General features: G+C 36.3%; 1 protein-coding gene across 1 annotated transcript in view; it reads left to right on the plus strand.

Moving 5' to 3' along the window:
- The window catches only part of LOC129264995 (uncharacterized), a 31841-nt gene extending 14709 nt beyond the window's left edge, over window positions 1-17132 (plus strand). The window contains exons 8-13 of the mRNA XM_054902969.2: window positions 1649-1738; window positions 6671-6715; window positions 8000-8090; window positions 8528-8666; window positions 9715-9795; window positions 17055-17132. Coding sequence (XP_054758944.2) covers window positions 1649-1738; window positions 6671-6715; window positions 8000-8090; window positions 8528-8666; window positions 9715-9795; window positions 17055-17132 — 524 coding nt within the window. The remainder of the gene's footprint in view (window positions 1-1648; window positions 1739-6670; window positions 6716-7999; window positions 8091-8527; window positions 8667-9714; window positions 9796-17054) is intronic.
- The last annotated feature ends 5694 nt before the right edge of the window (window positions 17133-22826 follow it).

The following is a 22826-nucleotide window of genomic DNA, read 5'->3' on the forward strand; positions in this document are numbered from 1 at the left end:
CACAGGCTCTTCAATCAATATTTCTATCAGAAACTTTCTTGAAATGAAGTAAACTGACAACGATAAACATTTCATTTATTGATATCTATTTCAAAAACCTTTGGTAATATAAAAACAAATGATTCGACGAGTTCATTTTTTTTCGTGGGAAATGAGTATAGATTTGGATTCTCCAGTCACGATACCCATGATAATGATGATTATACGCCTCTGTATCGATCTTGGCAACTTCGCTTGGCGGATACGCATTTACATGGTAAAATGTCTTTAAAAGAAATAAAAAATCAATAAAGGTCTTTTCATTCTAGCGCTTTCTTATGGCGACAAAAGAAAGAAGGGGAGAAATCCCCGTTGTTTTCCCTTTCATTCTTCGCAACGCAGTGTAGGCCTATTGACAGTGAACAGGGTCAAGTTGATTCCAAAGGCGAAATTTTAAACAAGGCCTGACCTGTGTGTGTGTGTGTGTTGGGGGTGGGGGAATCATCCCATTTTCGAGGGATAACTAACAGGGGAACTTGAACTTTCTTTCAACAAACCACACCCTTCGCTTGATTCGATCATTGCCAGTATGAGAATGATAGTTGTCATGAAGAAAGCTATTTTTCTTATTCATTGGTTTGATATATACCAAGGAAGACAAAATTGCAATAAATCTAAAATTACATAATGTATATCAATCATTTGATAACTCAGTTTGTCGCATATGAACTTGTAATGAAAAGAACATTAATTTTACACTCATTTTAAACTTTACTAGATAATTAATGTTACGATCAAGCTTAGCATTCGGGACATCGCCCTGTCATGTCTCGGATTTTTGTTTTATTTCATTTTATTTTTTAAATTTTAAATATTGTTATTATTATTATGATGTTTGTGTCGCCTTTTTTTTTGGGGGGGGGGGTTCTCTCTCCAAATTTAATCATTCAATCTTACAAAGACTTGTTGCACAAGGCATTTGCATGTTCTCATTCTTTATCTGTTACTGTATTAGAATAAAATATTGGTTGTGCTTGATATCGATCCGAATCAGCATTGGTCTAAGGTCCCTGGCTATACATGGAGGTTTTTAGGGCCAACCTTTTATCCCCGCCTTTTATTTCATTAATAAGGGAGATCATGGCATTCTTTTTCTTTCACGAAGATTATTATAAAACCCCGGTTTAACCAATGATGTGTAGAAGATAACGTTGTTTCGTCTTGTGGTCGCGCGTGACTTGCAAGTTGACTATTGTTCTCAATGCAGCCTCTTCATTGGTTAATCGTTTCGCCTTTTTTGGCAAGCGGTTACTAGGGCATTTCGGTTAGCTAGGCGGTGGTAAAATCGATTTTTGCATGGAGCAGGGTCAAAACGGAAGTCAAACTTCGAAGGCGTTTTTCTCTTGATTTTTATTTTCAAGAGCCCAATTCTTCTTGCATTCTTAGGCTTATATCTCCACTAATATTTACTCTTAAGGGTCGAGTGATATATCAAATTAAAGGTAAAGAAACGGGGAATAATAATCACTAAAAAAATTGGATATGAAAAATTCCGACTTGTCTCTCATTTCGATGTGACGAGTCACATATATTAAGAAAGTATGAATTATCAAAGGATGAAATGTGATGTTATCTTTAAATAATTTATTTCTTTTATTTTGTTCACTAGCTTTGAAGAGGATGTGGAGGATGGTAACTGATAGAATCTCTGAATTAAGAAGAAGACATCTTCATGAAGACACTGAATCAGAATCATCAGGTAGATAGGCTTTCATATCCCATCTAATCCTTTTTCATGCTTTCATGCAATGTGGTCATATAAATCATATCATCAAATGTGATCTTGCATGATAATCATTTTTCTTACAGGTGGCGTAATTCTAATTTCCATCCTTCTATACCCCTTCCTCATGCCCCCCTCCCTAAAAAAAAAAGCTTTTCAAAAATATATGTAGTATCCTTTCTTCACCTAAGATCGGTGTCCTGTCTTGTTAAATCTTATTATCGATGACAGATGTTAGAAGTCTGTGACAAATTTGATCTTGGTTAATCAAATCTCAGAATTTCTATAGGTCATAAGAATAGCTTTGTAGATCACATGCTTTATATAACAATACTTTGGTTCATATTGGCAGTTCTGTATTATCGGTACCCTGAAACAGTAAAAGTGCATTAGTTATACAATTAATTTTCATTTGTATGTTCATGGTAATTTGTACACTAAAAACTTTTTTCAATTGTAATTAGTGATTGTATGTCATCATGTTAAAGGGTTTAAGATCATTTATCCACTGCTGATCCTGGACATTTGGCTTCGCTCACATTCATTCCACTGTTATATATAATAGTTCATTATTCAACTCGTATGTAAATAGCAGCTTTCTGATTAATAGATATAGGTGTTTTTTCAAAGTGCTTCATAGACTTTTAGTGTAGACTTCAAGATCTGCTTACAAAACATAATTTACTATCAATAACTGGGATATACTTATTTGATTTGCTAGTTCATTACGATTAACTTGCATGTCGAATAAAAAGTACATAATTTTCCTGTGCGCGCGCTGCATCTCCCTATGAACGCACTATCCCAAGATCATCGCGCAAATTTGCGTCCATTTCCTCTTTTACTTTCGCCTGCCGCCGTGATCAGACGTTAGCTAAGTACACTCCCACTTTGCTTTTTTAAAGTGTCCGTTGTTGACATATTTATCTATATATTTACTGCCTATTTCAATCCTTTGCCTTTCGGCTTTAGATTGATTTCATTTATATCTCTCTGCGCGGAGCCTTCGTGTTATTTATTCACGTTTTCTTCAAATAAACTTGTGAGTTCTGAACCGTCAGTTTCGTTTTCTCACAGACGGGTTGCCTCCGCTTCCCTTCCCCGTAGCTCCGCGCTCTCCTGCATGCCGCAGGCACTGATGCGACGCTTCCCTTTTTCTTTATAATTCTTTATAATTCTTGACTTGCTCCTTTGCCTCGTCTTGAATTGAATTGATTTTATTTCCTCTCCACAGCGTATGCTATGTTGGACAGGTAGATTAATTAACTAATTGGTTAATTGTTTAATTATTAATTAATTTTAATAATTATTTTGTATTGAATTTTTTTTAAAACTTTTTGGGAAGCCCCCTGTTCTTTATTAGTGTCCTTTGTTTTCGGTAATGAGTTTTCGGCTTTCCAGTTTAAGGGAAGTAAGCTTTTACTTCTTCCTTTCAGATCAGCTCCATTTACTTTCTTTTGACCTTGTCAACAAAAAAAAAACTTGTGTTTTTTTCTTAGCTGATCCTGCTCTTCGTCTTGGACGTTTTCTGTTTTTAATTAATTAACGTCATGTCTCGTGTAATTAATAAAAAAATAAAAAATTTAACTTTTTTTTTTTCTCACTTGAGCTTCTTAACTTTGTTTCAGAACTCATGTTTAAGAAGTCGGTCCTGTTTGTTATTTACCGGCGGTGAGTACAGCGGCGGTGAGTATGAGGGCAAGAGAGTGAGACCCTTTGCGAAGGCCTCTATAAAGGGTGGAACCGTGGTTTGCGTCCACGTGCCCTGGAAAAAGGAGGGTGGAACCGTGGAGTTGCGTCCACGTGCCCAAGAGGGTGGAACTGTGGAACCGCGCCCGCGTGCCCGAGCGTTTTAGGGTGGAACCGTGGCGCTGCGGCCACGTGCCTAATAGGTGATAGCCAAGGTTCCCTCGACGGGACCTGAACCTATTTTGGGGAGTGTTGTACTAGTATAGATAACCTCACTCCTCCATCCAGGGCTGCTTGACCCACCGGCTATCGGGTTAAGAGCGTGGGACTCTTTTCCCGGCACAGACTAGGCTCGATGCTTTGTCAGTCTCCGTCAGGGAGCATTAGCAAAGAGCTACCAGCCCCTAGTCGCTAGAGACACGTGAGCTCGACCCCGTCAATGTCACGATTATCTGATCAGGGTGGAACCGTGGAATCGCGTCCACGTGCCCTTAAAGGTGGAACCGTGGAATTAGCGTTCATGTGCCTGAACGGCTTGATCAGATTTGGGTGACTTTTCTCATGTGAGATATCACGTCCCCCCTGTCTCTTGTGCCCTCTTCTGCCCCCCGGCGGGGCCGCATAGAAGAGGAAGAAGAAATTCTAGGTCGCTAACCCCGCTTCGCGGGCAGACCTTTCTTTCTGATCCTTGTGCCGATGGCTAGGCGTCGTAACTTCATGTTACAACAGAACGCCCTCGAGCATGACAGATTTTTATCCTCATGCTCCTCGTCAGCTAAAACCGCCGTGTCAAGCACCGGGCAGGTCAAGCAGCATTCGCCATCTCACACCTCGGAGAGTAACCGGCAATTTCATGATTCGCCGGCTCACGCACCTGCAAGGGAAATCCCCGCTAATACACAGGTGTTATCGACATACGGGCGTCGCCCCCCATTATGTCACCAGACTCCCGATAATTGTGGGTCAGGCGTTGTAACTCTCATGTTGCTTCACACGCCCACGAGCAGTGCGGGTAATTCCCCCCACGCTTCATGTCAGCTTCAGCCGCCGTGCTAAGTACCGTGCGGTTCAAGCAGTCACCTGCCCTCTCACGCCGGGCTTTTATTGAAACGCTGCTCACCTACACGGTGACCCCGATTTTATGCAGGTGCTTCCGACATACGGCTTCCAAGCCCCAACATGTCGGCAAGCTCTCGGTGACCGACGGCTGGACGTTGCATCCTTACAGGTTGCATCAATACGTCCTTGAGCATTACAGGTTCTTACCCTCGTGTTCTCCGTCATTATAGACCACCGCTACGCGACGGCCGGGCTTATCAGCAGCCTCGCACCAGCCACCTGCCCTTTTCATTGAAATTGCCGGCCCTTTCACCCGCATGGGTGATTTCACGATATGTACAGGTGCTGCCGACGTATGGGTCTCACCCAGCAAGTCGGCAAGCCCCCGAATGTCGCTGGTTGGACGCTGCAGCCGCTTTGCTGCTTTCTGTCGGTCTTATTGCCGGTGGCGGGCATTGAGCGGATTGAGATTTCTCCCGCCAGCCTGCACCCCGGGGAGCCGTCGGCGAGTTCACCTGCATGGGTTTCCCCCATTAATATGCAGGTACTCCCGAATTTCGGAATTTGCCCTCTACGTCAAGCTTCACAGTTTGACCGGGCATTGCTTACGGCGACGGCTCTTTCAGCGGTAACTCTCTCCATTCTACCCTCTAGGCGGGCCTGTAGATTGGATCATACAAACTCTTGAGTTTCTTCTCAAATGTTGAGCTTGTATGGTTTAATCCGTCATGGCGCCTGTCGGTTGTTCTTGACGCTTGACTAATTCCCTCTTGGGTCGGTATTCAGGGTATCTTTCGTATGTCTATCAGTCGAGATCCCTCTTGTCTCCGTTTATCTGTAACCATTTACAGTACGTAGCTTTGCATACTTATGCATCGCTCCCGGACATTTGCCAGGATTGGCGTAGATTAGGCGTGACTTCTAACCCTTGTCTTGTTTGCCATTCTTAAGACAATTCCCAACTCTGTTCAGTTGGTTGTATTGTCGCGCGAGCCGTTTGCGGCAGCTTCTCAAGACATCATTTCACGCTGGATTGTTGAAACGATCAAGTCAGTTGGTGATGATGTTATCCTTCTGACACAAGGCCACTAGCGTACCTACAGGAGGGGCAGAGGGGGCAGTCTGCCCCCCCTGACGAGCCACAACCCATGCAAAGGACGTATTCCTGCCCCCCCCCCCCCTGACGAGCTTGAAATACCTTTTTGCCCCCCCCCCCCCCCCCCCCCCGACGAGCTTTTTTTTTTTTTTTTTTTTGCTTGTCAAATTTTTTTCTGGTACGAAATCCTTCATTTGTGATTGAAGACCTTTCTTTTTTTTTTTTTTTTTTTTGGCTTGTCAAATTTTTGGCGGACGGTTTTGCCCCCCCTGTGAAAAATCCTAGGTACGCCACTGCACTAGGCCGAGGGCCAATGATACTAAAGTATCGTTTCTTCTTGGGCTATTTTCAATGGAATTGTCGTAGACGACATCTTGAGGACTGCCTTTTGGCGCTCTTCTAATTCCTTCACTTCCTTGTTCTTAAGGACTTTACTTCGCATGAGGCCTTATTTGCCTCCTCTGTCCTTAAGGCAGTGGCCTTTGTATCTTCATCTCCCTATTTTGTACGCACTTTCTTAGTCTAGACATGCCTCCCTTCACGTTGAATCCGTGTTGGTCTAGCAAATCAAATGAGTATATCCCAGTTATTGATAGTAAATTATGAAACTACTTACCATGATTTTCTTATTTACGAGATAACTGAATATACTCATTTGTACCCTCCCACCTACCCCTCGCCTTGCGTGGCAACATGTCTTGCGTGCAGGCTCATGAGAGGAAATGGACGCCAATTTGCGCGATGATCTTGGGATAGTGCGTTCATTGGGAGATGCAGCGCGCGCGCAGGAAAATTGTGTACTTTTTATTTGGCGTGCAAGTTAATCGTAATGAACTAGCAAATCAATTGAGTATATCCAGTTATCTCGTAAATAAGAAAATCATGGTAAGTATTTTCATATTTCTTCAGTTTATTTATTGCATCTCATTTTCTGCAAATGCTTTTGCATACTGTACATGTATCAGTTCTTTCAATCTTTCTGTTCTCTTCTCAGTAGATCATTTCAACCAATGTATTAACATACATCATCTTCTGCAATTGCAATTTTGTGTCTAATATCCTAGAATCTACTGTGGTATCTAAGTCAGACTCTGTTTGTTCAGAAGTAGGTAAGTATAAGGCATCATCTTTCATGTTTCATGATATGCTTGTTCAGATATTTTGTGACAGAGCTCAGCAAAATTTTGTGTAAAATTTAAATAGGGTATGAGGTAAAAATAATATATAAAGGCCTATATTGCAATTTTATAGGCACCAAGTTTATTTGTTTTTGTCACCTGGGTACAAAAAACTGGGCCAATCAAAATCAATTATCAAATATAAATAGCATAAATGCATGACATCATGTGCATTAATGTTACTTGTGACAACATTATAAAATCATTTATGCCATGAGTTTGTCCATACAACTTTTGAGAAATTATATATGGTTAATTCACATATTTTTACGTTAATAAGGCGATGCATGTATGTCTCACCATGTCTTCTACAAAATATGATATTGAGCATTGTTGCAGCATATCTGAATGAGGCTTGATAGCTAATTCATGCGTAGCTTGACATTCATTCAGAATGTAATTTTTCTCTCTCTCTTTTGCTTGGTGCTAATATATAAATCTGCAATACACGTAAACATGTTTTAAAAAAAAACTTTGCATATTCTATCAAAGCTAACTACCCAAACTGCAAGTATACGGCTTTTTCCAGTGATAAAAAGTATTGATTTTCTGCATGATAATTAGTTCAGATACAATCCAAGGTATTTTGAGATTTACCTTTGAGAGGTGAGTGTTGTCAAAGATGTATTAATAAATAGAAATTCTAAAAAGGGTCTTGTGCAGCAGTTATTGCAGCACTCAATGATGTTATATAAGAAAACATGCATGTTGCAGCATGTAGATTTCTGTGATTGACAATTTGTTAATTACACAGTAAATACTTCTGTGATATTTACATCAAAGAGCTTTGTAACTAACCCACTGGGTGATATATACATCACCCAGAATGAAGAAATGAACCTGAAATCAACATGAAATCAAACAATCTGTTGGCCAGAATCTGTAAACAAGGAGGAATGCAATCAACAAATTAAGCAGTAATAGATTTGAGACAAAGACAAGTGCATGAATTTAAAGATTCTTGTTCTTCTCCTCTGATCAATTGATGTCATTCTGATAATAAAGAAGTATAATTTTATAGGATTATGTTGTAAAACGAATATATACTACTGATATCATTTTAAATATCTGAAATTGTTAATGTTATTTTAAGTAATTTCATTTATATGAACACCAGTGGCAACATTGCATCCTTGCATTGTCTTTATATCCTGAAATAAGAATGATGTTATCATCCAATATTAAAGTTTATGTACGCTTGTATTTTTGTTTCAGTCGAGATAGCAGTCGCTGTTGCCCATCCAAGACCAAGTAGTGCTCACACAGAAACCTCTTCTGATATTGAACGTGATGAACCTGATATGAGGTGAGGATGCTCTCTCAAAACCTATCACATTTTTTGATGGGGTTATTATGTACAAATATTCCAGGCTGTGAGAAAGAATGAAACTTCTCTATTTGTGGATAATAATATTGGTCTCTCCATCTAAAGATATATGATTTCTACCATACTTTCACAGATGAGATTCTAGTTATTATTAATTCGTAAAATAGCCTTAAAAAAGATGTTTTTTTAAACAAATTTACGGTACCAAACTCTTCTTTATTTATTATTGATTCAAGTTCCCCAAAGTTTCTTGTTATATTTTATATGAGCTTACCAAAGTTCCTGCTATCTTTAAACATGAAGCCTTTCTACAGATCGAGCACTTATTTCAAAATTATTTATATCTGTGTGGCCTTCTAGGTTTGATAAAGAGGACATGTATTAGATTAATTCATTTATATCTCTGCAATCTTAAGGTCTGCTGAAGCCCACACCCCTGTAGATGAGATTCTACGTATGAGAAAGAGGACTACTTCAAGGAAGAGAAGATCTACCAAGAAGGAGGATATTGCATTAGACATCAGGCCTGAGTTACATAGAGCTAAAGATCTACTGGTAGGAATCTTGTCTATGCATGCCTAAATTTGAACTTCAGATGAAACATTAATTTTTGTAAAATTTCTCAAAATTGTTATTGTTTTTTATGTTCTCAAGAGTAATTTTGCCCACAGAACCATCAAAATTTGAGCAAAATTTATGCAGAAACCCTACTAACTAAACACATGGCGATCATTTCTAAAATTGAAGACAACAACAATGGTAGCCCATGTTTGTGCACCCATTCATTTTACACACAATTGTGTGGGGGTTGATGATGAGGGACATTACATTTTGAAGCCATTACATGAAATGTCTGAAGTTTAATTTTATTTTACCATTTTGACTTTGATTTTTGAAAAGAATGTTTGTTTACGTATTACAAATGTAAAGATTAGACAGTCGTTTCAAGGGACACTGCACAGATTTAGGACAACACGCAATATGTCTCCTTCTTTCAGAAAAAGATTTAATATTCTTCAAATTTTCAATGTTTTTTTGTTGGGGCTTTAAATCTACTGCATTGTGAAATTGGTCTAAAAATATAACCTATGTATCTACGATTTTGTTAGAATTTGTTAGAAATTTGGAAATAGTGATTTGTTTTCAGTTAATGATTTTGACATTCCCATTTTGTTGCCAATTTATATTTTCCTATTTGGAATTTCTGGCATGAGATGCAAGATACTGTCATTAAACTTGATATTTATTAATGTATTAGGTTTATATGTTATAAGACTTGGAAGGTGTAAATGAAAAAAAAAAATAATTTTAATGGTTTCAGAAAAAGCGATTGTTGAATACCACAAAAATCAGAGTATAAAATTTGTTCTCATGTATTGAAATCATAATTTTAAATACTTCATATGCAATATTTATTAAGCACCAAATATGCAAAAAGTATTATTAAAATAAATATTGCTTAATACAGTTTACCATGTTTTTTTTTAAATGCAGGTTTATACCAACAATATTTAAAAAAAGTGAGACACAACATCGCTTATGCCTTGTTATTGCATTCAAATTGTTATTTCTCTTCTCTTTTTCCCCAATTTGTATATTTTAGAATCCATCAGAAGAAGATGATGAAGAGCACATCCATTATGATGGAAAGATCAAGCAAATCAAGAGAGTTCGTCGACTACAGGTAAGAGATTTTTCTGGAGTACTTTCCGGTTGTTAAAACTAAATTATGCTTCAAGATGGTGGTATTTATGTTGATGTCAGGATAATCAGACTCACAAAGATTCTGTGATATGTGCAACAATGTTCAGCAACTTTTTCTAAATTGTTCAAGCATGGTAAGACCAATCTCCTTATTCAAATTAAGGCGCATAATACTCTTTGTTGTCGAAAAAAATGGTGCAAAGGTGTGCTGACAAACTCATTGACATCACACATATTTTGTTATGATGTCATGACTCATGTCATATGATGTTATAATGATTTTCATAATTATGTCATGAGTTGTGTTTAATGATTAATAACTTTAGCTGTGCAACTCTGGAGTCTGTACAGGTTATTTTACACTTCCTTTATAAAATAAATTGATTTTTACACAAATTTAAAACCCTTGCAACCTAAAAAAGGTCACTTGCCTCTGCTACATACTTTTATTTTAATGCAACATATCGCATTGGCTTCATACACAAGATTTTTTGCCTAGCCTTGTTGCTGAGTCATTTGAGCGTTGTGGCCCAGTTGATTAGACTCTGGACTTCAAAAAAGGGATGTGGGTTCAAATCCCAGCCATGGCGTTATTTCCTTCAGCAAAAAATTGATCCACAATGTGTTGCATTCAACCCAGGTGAGGTAAATAGGTAATGACAGGAAGTAATTCCTCAAAAACCAGAATCAGTATGCAGGTGACTTTGCCTAAGTCATATCTCTTGGGACCACAGTAATCTGTTCGACTTAGACGAAATTGAACTTAGAAGATGTTATTAACATATGTATTGCATATTGTGGTCTGATATAATGCTTTGATTAAATTGATTAGTCGACATATGGAAGGTCGACTAATGGAGAGTCTACTGTAATTTTATATCAAACCATACCTGAATGAGCCTCAAATCATACACGAATGCTCAATATTGTCCTGCATCCCATATCGAATATATCTAAGACACCCATATTCAAACAAATATTGAACAATCAATGTATTTTCTCTGGTTTCATGATTCTGAATTCAAGGCTGTAAGGTTTCAATGGATCGCTGTGTGTATTTGTATGATTTCTTTTTAGTTCAATTTTGAGAAATCAGACCATTCACAAGAAAATTCATGGGAACTATCAAAGCTATAAAAAACATCCAAAGCCAGTCTTTAGACTTGCAACATATATGTTGTTATAAGACTTCTTCCTCCTCACCAGATTAAAGAAAGACTACTAATACTTACATATAATTGCTCAACTGAATAATGTACTCTATACTTCCCTCCCTCATGGAATGAGCTGGTATTTTCGTTTTAAAAATCTGGTCACCTTTGTTTGTAGCTCCATACAAAATATGCTTTCTTTTAGAATAAAATATTAAATCCTCAGATCTTGCAAATTTGTAAGGCTTCCCTCTGGTTGTGTATTGTAAATCAGTGTGTTCAAGTGTTTACATCAATGCAAAGATCCTGTTGTAAAATGTTTCATGAAGATTTTACGTCTGGCTTAAATTTGAGCAGCAAAACTTTTGTTAGGGGGGTGACACAAGATCCCCCCCCCTCCGAATAGAGTAATGTCATTAATTTTCATGAGTGGATTCTACAATTGTAAAGATATTGTTTACTACACTTACTACACATCAGTAGAAATGGGCGCATTGTGGTCTAGTGGTTCTGACTCTCGCTTTCAAACAGCGGGTCGTGGGTTTTAAACTTAGCCATGGTTTGATTTACTTCAGCAAAAAAATTATCCACACTGTGCTGCCTCGACCCAGGTGAGGTGAATGGGTACCCGGCAGGAGTGCCAGTGATGGTAGCTTAAGCTACAGCTTGGGTAGTAATAGCAGTGCTTTGTATCCTTAGGCAAAATATGTTGTATAAATCCAGCTATTATTATTGTTATTATTATTTAGAAATTACATGTACATACATATGTTGTATTGGATAATGATATGTCTAGCTGTATTGTGTACAATGAAATAAGTAAATAAATATATTAAGGATATAAATCTGACAGATCGACTTTTTTCTGTTGGTAATATTTGTTGAGGAGGAGGGGAATGGATACCATTGGGACATTGTGCTGTTTTAAGTAGCAAATTTCTTTAAGCAAGGAACATTATCTATCATCTAGAGTTGTTGTGTTCCTTTTTTCGAGGGACAAATAATTGTACACCTGGGGCCCGTTGCATAAATCTTTTTACCTGAGAAAACTCAGGTTGTTTTTACCAGAGTTTTTGCCCTGTGTTAAAGTCAATGGCAGAGATCAGACTAACCTTAGTTTTCAGAGTTTTCTCAGGTAAAAAAAAACAGGCCCCTGTTGTTTGGCTGTTACTTTTTATGAAACATTGAATCGAATTGAATAAACAAGTATGTGCATCAATCAAGTGTGTTTTTGTATCGAACGTAATTGGTACTGTGAAATGAACCTTCAAGAAAACTACATGTATTTCATATTCTAAATGAATCTGTGATACTCATATTGCGTAAAGAAAATATTTGGCCTCTTGATTTTAGAATAATGGATTCATGATAAAAATCATGCCATTCTGGAATGGCTAAACTTTTGGCGTATTGTGATTTTCCCCTTAAATTAGGAACAGAGGATTGTACAAATATGTATTACTATTTCAGTGTTAGGCCTGGGACTTTCGGGTATTTTTGTCTTCGGGTACCCGTGGTAATTTTCGGGCGGGTACCCAGGTACCCGAAATTCACGACGCATGATATATGACTGGTGGAAAAACCCCATAGGTGACGTCATCCAGCAACTGCGCGCGCCGCAAGCAAACTTATGAATGAAAATATAGTAAGCATTTCTTTGTTCTTATTCTTTGATTTTTCTGTTTCGATACAAGCCTACTTGTTCCAAAGGTTTCATTCCCCTTTAAAAATGAATGTTCCTGCTGGAATCTTACAAGCATCTTGTAATTTATTATTTTCAATTCAATCATGAAAAAACAACAAGGAATGTATCAAAGTTGCTTTGAAAGACACATCTTTCCTGTTAATAGAATAGGCATTGACTTTTACTAAAGTACCTAAATAATACTTATGGAGTCAATTGCCCTTGAATGCTCTGCAGATAAATGAAGCTATATCAATTATTTTATTATTTCATCATAATCAATTGTTTTTGTTAGCATTCAGGAACATATTAGTCTGAGGAAATTCACAATTCCCATTTTCGTTTTAAAAAAGAATGGTTTGCTAACGTTGTTTGAAATCAAGATTATTCCACTATTTGGTGTCTTTTTAGTTGAAAATCAAACAATTCCATCATGTGTGTCATGATCGATATATGTTCATTTTCAAGCTATTCTTGGCAATGTGTGGGTTAAAGGTTTCGTGAGACCCAGATAACTTCTCTAATGCCTTCCATATGTGCAGCAAACAAACCACAGGTACGTGCACCAGGTGTGTATCCCAGGTGTTGACACAAATAGAGCTTTCTTTCTTTCCCCCCATCCACCGTCCATCCGTCCGTCACTCAATAGAGATGGCACAACTTCAGGTATTTGGGTCAGTATTGTGTGGGTTGGCCCTAGCAGAGACCCTAATTACACCCAGATACAGACACATTTGTGTACCTGCTGAGGTGAATGACATATAGCATAGCTTGGATGTTTGGGAACAACATATTCGCAAGATGATGAAGTTTGTACGTGGGCCTTTTTTTAAGGAACTAAATCTATTTAGAATCTCTCGAAGTCCATCACGTTGAATTTGAGAGATAGAAACAAATGTTCGGGGAATTGCATCTTCTTCAGTTAACAAATCTGTTTATGACAAATGATTTTGTATAAGTTATATTAATAAATGATATTTTGTAAAAATGGAAGAAATTAAATGTTAATTTGAATAATGAATTTAAAGATGGCTTTATTGGTATACAAAATTGGTCATTTTCCTCCAATTTACCAAACTTACTATGTGTGTACTACATGTATCTAATACTCATAGTATGCATTTTTATGGTCTTGTCTTAACATAAATTATGCAAGTCACTAGTCACATGTGAGTTGTTTTATTTATTTAATTTTTTTTTTTTTGGGGGGGGGTATTTTCTTTAATTTAGTAATTTGATTATACAAAAGTTAAGAGGGTAACGTTTCGTTATAGCTGTAGACATGCTGCTAGATATTTAAAAATCCAGTGTCTGTAATACTTCTGTACAATGAAGTCAACATGTATGTCAGTATGAACATGTTTTGTCGTCGTTTGAAAATAAGGGTACATGAAGTTGGTCTTTTTATTTTCTCCAGTTTCTTTAGGAGTGAAGTCATTTTCCAGTTATGTTTCAGTCATTTTCTCTAATAGTTTTGGATAGCTTGGGAATTTATGGGTACAAATTGACTTCTTACTTGGCAACAATCCAAAAAGCAAACTGTGTACTTTTGATGGAAGATTGGATATATCCGTGCTGTGCTGTACTATGAAATCAGCTGTTGATGTTGAATAAAATGAAAAAAAAATTTAATGAAGTCAATTATAAAGGGTTAGGCAGTGTTTCAGTGACAACCTGTAAAGTTTGTATCATGGACTATTAAGTCTGTTATTTCTCTCCTTAAAGAATTAGGTATGGCCATTCTCACATACTTTACATCCTGTGTTACCTAATCTCGCAAAAAATTTTGTCAATTAATTGAATGTTAATTAGCAGTTTTTGTTCTGGGAAAAAATTGGAAATGGACATACTTGCTGAAAAATGAACAGCAAGGTATACATGTACAGTACTCAGAATTTTCAAGCTATTCTGAGTCTAGGCTAATGTTCATTAATTACTCAAGTATTTGGATGGGAATTGCCACCAATGCTATTGTATGTTTTTAGCAAAGAATCCAGAAATTCTGTTTCATATGATGGTGGTAGTAATAACCAGAAGGCTTTGCCATAGATAGTTACGCATCATTGATTTTAATTTTTATTACACAGTTCCCTAGGTGGTGTGTAACAAAGAAACGTACAAGGGATATTACAAATAATTAAGTGGTGTACTGTGTAGACTTATAGTTTTTAGCAATTGATCGCATCTTTAATGCTACAGTCCTGCAAAGCTACACCACTCAGACGCTGGTTTATGGATGATATTACCCAGGTGTGGGTTGAACACCCATTGGAATGCATCCAGGTGTTGCGATTGACAGTTGCCTTCCGTCTGTCAGTCATTGGTACCAAAGGGGGGGGGGCACATCCCACCCCCTCTCTCTCTCTCTCTCTCTTTCCCTTTCGTACTCTGGTAACAAAATTACCTCTAATGGGCTCTCCATGTTGGAAGAATTATAGGCAACGCCAGATACCTGACATTCCAATTCAAAATAAAGTAAGACGCTATGAAAACCTCATCAAATCAGGATTGAATTCATCCAGAAGACTACGGTATGGCTCCTGTATGTAATTGATGGTGGGCATTCAAGATATGTAAAAATAAATATGTGTCCATCATGAAACATATCCACCTGCCCTTGGTACCCCCAATTGAATATTGTCTATGTATATCTAGAGGCATAGGACCATCATTTCATGGATTAGATGATAAAATGTTGAGTCATAGCAATTTATGGTGGTGATCCCAAATGAAAGTTTAACACTATTAGAGAAATACATGTCTATCTACAACTGTCAGAGTGTTCTCTTTATTAAATTATTCGGGGGCCTGGGGACAATTTTTGAAGAGGGGGTAATGGTTTTGGAAGAAAAAAATAACAAGCAAAAAAAAGAAAGGGTTACATTAAAATTAAGGTGATTTTGTTCAGAAAAAAAATTGACAAGAAAAAAAATGTTTCTACTCAAAACTTAAGATAACTTTGGTAAACTTTCTAATTTTAGCATACCAACCTCATTTCATGCGCCCTATGGTGTAAAACATGTGCAGTACCTCCGCTTTCCAGGGCCATAGATACTACCCCGGTACCCCCTCTCCCCTGAAAAATATATATATGAATGAAGACTGAAAAATTATGCATGAATGAAGACTGAAATGTAATACATGAAGGAAGACTCAGAATGATTGGTTTTGGATTGAGCATATTTCATCATTACCATAGTTTGATAGTAATTTCAAAACAGAAGCAGGAAACGTGGAGCTTCTTGTGATTATCTAATATACTGCCCTCATAGCACAGGAAGATGTAGGACTTAGATGATCACATTTTCCTCTCATATCATCAGCCAGCACAGGCCACATTAATAAACTATACTCAGGCCAAAGTCATATAAAACTTTATCGGAGGTCACTCTACTTCATGAATTAAATAAAAGCTATAAAGCAATGCTACTGTTGATTTTGTATAGACAGCATGACAGGAGTTCGTTGCTTGTCATGATAGCTCTTTCTGATTTGAATAAGAAAGGTAATAAGAAAGATACATGTATATATATGGTTTTAAAGTATTTGTTAATTTGAATGAGATGTCATTGTATTCAACTATTCATGGAATGATTATTATTGTGATCTATGACAGAAATAATAAAGATTAGCAAATTACACAATGTTCCTCAGTATTATGTTCATCAATGCACTATATATCTCCATACTCAGTTCCTCCCAGAGTAAATTCTTTCTCGGCTTTGTACAAGTTTGAGATACTAGGGGAAATTACAGCAGTTTCAACATTCAGGGTAGAGATGAAAATGTGTTTGTAATTTTTCGTCAAGCTCTCCTCAAAGTGATGCACCATGACAGGAAGTGGAAGAGCAAATAAACGGACGGTATTTTAACGATGATTTAATGATGGATAAATGACATGTACTGTCCATGACTACCAAATGAAAGCCTGATTGTCATTGCAGCTTCTTCACTTTACTGGGTGAACTTGACTTGGGGGGATAGTCAAAGACAGACAAGGAGGATGAAGAAACATGGGGCAGGGTGACAAAACCCATCTTGTTGTTAGGTCATCTAAGATTGCACCCCCTGTTTCCTCATTCTGTTAAACTGGTTATCTATCCCTCTCTGCACTCTGATGGTATTTCATGATGTGCTAATTTTCCTCCGATACCCGGACTATCCTTTCCAACAAAAAGGCAAGATGATGGGATGGAAATTGGTAGTCTGTTGCCATGGTGATAGCCATTTAAACGAAAAAGCAGCATGGTCCCCCCACCAAGAAGGCCTAAGCTAGAATTCATTGCACTTTTATAGGGTTTATGATTTTAGTAACTGAGAGAGGACATTCCAACAATGTTGCATTCAATGTTATTTGATTGGCCCTGCCTGCTGGCTTGTTTGGTCCCATCTGTGTGTTTACAGACTGTGTCTTTGGAAGATCTGGATGCATGTTTAGGGATCTGTCGAAAGGATACACCAGAGCTGATTCAATTGGAGTAGATTACTTCTCTTATTGAAATTGACAGGTTTAGATATTGTGCATACATGTGTCAAAAGGGTGTTCCAGGATAGCATGATATTGCTTGAATTTCAATAGAAAGAAAAATAGAGAGATAAAAGTCAAGTGATATGTTGGAAGGCTTAGTGATTGAAAACACAAGAGAGTTTCTTTGTGTTTTTTGGTCACGTTATCCACAATATCAGTTTGAAACACCTTAGACAAAGGGAAGAGGATGTATTATTTATTCATCGTGCATTTGATGGCAATACATCATTCGTTTTCTGCGAAACAAAGTTTCTAATGTGTTTTACATACATGTCGATGCAATTGCACTTATGAATAGGCCTATGTTACTTTAATGTAGGCCTAATAGGTATAAATCTTGTAAGCAGTATAGGCCCTATTTCATAACTAAACTGTATGTTGATTCTGCTCCTTGTTGAACAAAGAAAAAAACAAAAAATTAATGATTTTTTTTGTAAAATGGTATTAATTTTTTTGACAATATGAATGATCGCTATACAAGGTCAAAACTAAAAGGCATGTATTATTTTCAATGTTCCTTTTTGTAGTCGAGGCATTATTTATCCTTTTTAAAATTGGAATTCAGAATTATTGATATTTCTATCAACCCATTGTGATTTTTGCGAGGACAGTGTTAAAGATGTAACAGCATATCTTTCAGTTTGTCAGTACTGTCTTTGAAATATGGGTAATGGTGAGTTGCAACTCCCATAGGAGTTGATCATGACCACCCAAATATTTGTCTGAATACCGTCATCATATGCTACTTGAAGCTCGACGGCCAACCCCTGCATGTCTGTATAAAAGAAAGGGGAGAAGTAATGATGCTTTTTACAAGGGATAGTTTGGGCAATATGACAGAATGGAATGCGTTTCAGGTGAGATTTATACTGCCCCCAGCGCTTGTGATAATATGATTAGTTTCACATTATCCTGACAGATAACACCCATCACTTAGATGAGTGTAAATAATCCATGCTGTGATTTACGCCTGCCTACAAGTCTTCACAACAAAATAGCGGGATTTATGGCTTGCTGCAGATGATACATGCACTGATAGGATATGTAGAGGAATATGAAAACACTGCTGATGTTTGAAATGTTTGGATGCTCTTGACAATAAAGAAACTGCTTTTTTGTCACTGTCAGTCAGAGGATGATATTTGAATAGCAAAAAGGGCATAAAGAAGTAAGAGTTTTGCAAGATGTTGGTTATCGAGTCATCATATTTGAAAACCAATGTATGATTGGGTTCAAATCAAACATGGAAGGAAAAATTTAGAATGCAATAAAGAGAAATTCAAAAAATTCGTATTTCCTTAAATTTTCATCCTCATAATCCAAATTTAGATAATGAAAAGCTCTTTATTATTTTATAATGAAATCTTATGTTTGTTTTATTTTATAATAATTGAAATACAATGAAATATTTTGAAAAAATAAAGGTTAAGTTCTTAACTATATTAGGAAAGCTCTGATGAATCCTCTATCCTCCATCTGCAACTCGTTCAATATTGGTAGCAAAATGTTGCTCTAGTGACCTGTCTTGCCATTCACCTCCTTGGGAAGAATCCAGGATGTCCAAACATGGAATGCAAAACTATGAAGCAAACAAGATAACAAATCTTCATGACATTGCTATAACTGGTGAAGGTTCAATCAAATGAAGATATTTACCGTCTTTACCTGAGTTCTCTCGTAAATATGAGCAATTCTAATGGTATTTATCCCAACTCTGATCTCTTTTGGAAAGAAAAAGCCAAATGGAATTTTGCCATTACCTGCCAAAAAAGGTGAGATCACCCACAGTGATAGAGCATGTTCCTTGTTTGACGGGTTTTAGAAACATTGCTCCTGCCATTTATTGGCACAACTTTGAACCTTGGAAACACTTTCCACCTAGATTTATTACCATCCCTCAATCAACAAATCTGTTACAATATCATTAAAGTATTGACAAGGTGATATTGAATAGAAGTTTCAGATAAACTTCCACAAGATTTCTCCTCAAATTGATCCTTTGAACAAAAAAATTATAGAATTTTCTTGTTAGTATACATTATGGAAACCAGAGAAGATTATTAATTGAATTTTCATGCCGATGAAGGCCTACATATATCTATCAAATTTTGATATTATCCTTTCTTATGGTAATATATTGATATACAATTTTACGCAATTTCCAAAGTACACATCATCTCTGTAAAATATCATTTTGATAAACCACAAAAGAAATTGTTACATAATACAAACAACAATATTACATATTTCACACACAAAAAATAAGAAGAAAAAGATAGAAAAGGGGATTTAAAAAAGTGCATACAACAAATCTTCAGCTTCCCACAAGAAGGGACTTATCAACATTTCCTTTAAAAAAAATCATTTTTTTTAATTGCTGAAATGGAAAAAGCATGCCATGAATTTTCTTCTGGTACCATTCTCGAACCTAAATATGACATAATAAGCAAAAACATTCCAACGTGCTTTACACACCTAGATGCGTCCTTTACGCACCTAGATGCATCCTTTTTCTGGGAACTGGATCGCGCATTTCGTTCCTGGGAAAAAGACACTTCTTCGTTCAACATGCTTCCGCACATAGACCGATTCGCATTAGCGTCTTTTTTCCAGGAACTTGATTAGTAGATTGCATAATTTTTTGTTCCCGGAAAAAGGGAGTACAGTATCGATTCTTAAGATTAGAAAGTGTTTAGAGTGTTTTACATAAAATCACAAAACATCAATGAAGAAAAATCTTGCTTTGTCAGAAAGTTTGAGAATTAGGACAGAACATAATTCACTAGCTCCTAAAAGCACAAAAATAAGGTCAAAACATAATTTGCATTTTCTTGGAAATGTATGTTTTGCGCATGTGTGCGCTGAGTCCCTTCTTGCGGGAAGCCGACGAAATAACCTTAACCAAAGCTATATGAAAATGCAACAATATGGAGATTATTGAGTAGAGAAATGCAATAATTCTTTTTTTCATTATTTCTACCCTCCACTTAAGTATTTTTAGCGAACACTTAGTAGTAGAAGTAGAAGTAGAAGTAGTAGTAGAAATATGATGAGGAGGATTATTTCCTAATTGGACTACTGTAGAAGTACCTTTTTTGTACAACTTCTGGTGAACTTGAAACCACCCCTCTATCTACCATATCCCCAATAGAACTGTTGGTTTGGGAATTTTGCAATCCAGGTCCAATTTCCTTTACCAGGCTGGGGGCAATAAATCACTGGAATCCATTTATGATAAGCTTGCTTTTATTAACATAATTTTAAAGGATTCACCATATTGATCGAAGTATAGGTATTGACTTTACATCTTACCAACTTATGATATAGGCATGGTACTTTGTTGAGTTGAAGAGATTTTACGATTATTTCAAACTCTACATTGAGGTAAATAGGAATAATGGTATTTTTACGTCAGATAAATGTCATGGAGGAAAATATTTTCAGTGGATAAAATTATGTGAAGGGAATCTATCGCCTTATTAATTTGTAAATGTTTGACATTCAATACCATCATCACTTCAGGTTGAGTATAACTGGTTATGTGGAGTAAGCATTTCTAAAAATTTGAAACACAATCTTAGCAAGAACTGATGAAAAGACAGGGTATATATGGATGTGTAGTTAAATATGGATCTTTTGAGAAAAAATACATATCAGTTTGAACTGGGGTTCTTTTCACTGATTGTTTAATTTATGTAAAGGTTATTCTTTTTAAATTATTTTTTACATTTTCTCAGTGAGTATGTATCATGATAAATTTGTTAAATTTGATCTGGGAATAGGTATTCATATTGTAAGTGGTGAAAAATTAGATAAGAAATGAAGTATATTCTTTATATTATAAATGTATTAATATTTGTCATTCTAAAATGTGATAAACTGGTTTCAGAAGTGAAATTAATATTGAATATTTTGTTGTTTTTCTAGGGTCATGTTGACACCATTTGTTGTGTGAAGTTTGATATAAGGAGACTGATCACAGGCTCTATGGATCGAACTATTAGAGTATGGGATATTCGCAGTGGAAAAAGCATACGCAGGCTTACAGGACACAAGGTGAGATCATACACTGAAAATACAGTGGTGTAAATATTACACAGGTAGGTGTGGTGCGAGGATTGCATCTAGCATTAAACACCAGTGTAAATTCATGGTGTTAGTTTAACACCTAGTTATATAAACACTACAGGTGTTATATTGAAACTCCATGGTGTGTTTGTATACCTTTGCATGCAGTCCTCTCATACTGACTGGTGTCGTTTTTTTACCCTGTAGCTTTTCATGTTGCTTGTATTAACAAGATCCATCATACCATAGTCTAACTCATGCTTGAAAGCATGGACTGAAATATATGAAGAATACATTTTTCAAAAAGCACAGGAACAGTTTACTTTGGGGAAGCCTAACAATGGCTCAGTTTTACTTTGGGGAAAAAAATTGATATCATTTTTAAATTTACGTTGGAGTAAAATATATGCATCATAATTATCTTGATCATGCAACATCCTTACTCAAAAGCTTTGTGTTAATACATTTTCACAGCAAAATTATTCTTAATTGATTCATCTCAACAATTCACAAATCAAGATAATGGCAATGCAAACTAGTATTTGTCAGTCATGGTGTCTAAAATATATAATGGCTGTGTCCTCTCGAGGCATGTTTAATTGTGTGTTATTACACACAGTTTAACATGCCGGCGAGTCAAAAACAGCCATTTGAACATTTTTGTACCAGCTACATATGGGTGGTTTGAATAAAATTACATAAAACGGTTGTTTTCGACTCGCCGTACGGCAGGCGGAGGCCTAAGGGGGAAATGTGACTGACGTATGAACATAGCTCCTGATACCTAGGGAACATCATTTAACAATAAATTTTCTTAACATGTCCATGAAATGATAATAAAATTACAATGAATACAATTACGTTTTGTGTAATGGGGCCGTTGTATGTCATAAATAATCATACAAACATTGAAGAATCAAATAGGATCAATAAACACCTCCTGTTTAAGTTATCAAGGAATTCAAAATGATTGATAAATGAGGATGAACTTATTCAAATTTCCTACATAAAATGGTAAGTTCCTTCAAAAGTAATTCTGATCGCCATTGCAACAAAGAGTAATGCTGGTCTTGAGTCTGTGAGTAGTCCTAGTAGACACTTGATTCATAGGAAATTGAATCAGTTCTAAATTGATGTAATATAAAACCAAGCACCTCAGGTTTTGTTGTGCCATTTATCTAGACATATATATTTAATCATATTTGATGATTTCATTCCTCAATTTCTAAATGTGTGAAATTGAGCAAAACCTCAGATCAATTCACCTGTGATGACATGCGGAATGAATTTGATTTTTGCATCTTTGCTCGTGAAGTGTGCTGTTTGGAATAAAATCATTATATTTACATGTACATATAGGCCAATGATTTATTGATTCCCAAAACATGCAGAAGAAAACGAAAGTATCATATCTGCTTCAAAGAATTTGTTTGTGTTTTTGTATTGATTGTTCATTTCCTTTTTTTTTTTTAGTATTTATTACTGTAATATTGTAGACAATTTCTATTGTGTACATTACTATGCAATTAAAATAATCATCTCCTTTACTTTCCACTCTCAGTGCTCATTGAAAACTCATA

Source organism: Lytechinus pictus, chromosome 7 (assembly GCF_037042905.1).
Source record: "Lytechinus pictus isolate F3 Inbred chromosome 7, Lp3.0, whole genome shotgun sequence".
Classification (NCBI taxonomy): Eukaryota; Metazoa; Echinodermata; class Echinoidea; order Temnopleuroida; family Toxopneustidae; genus Lytechinus; species Lytechinus pictus.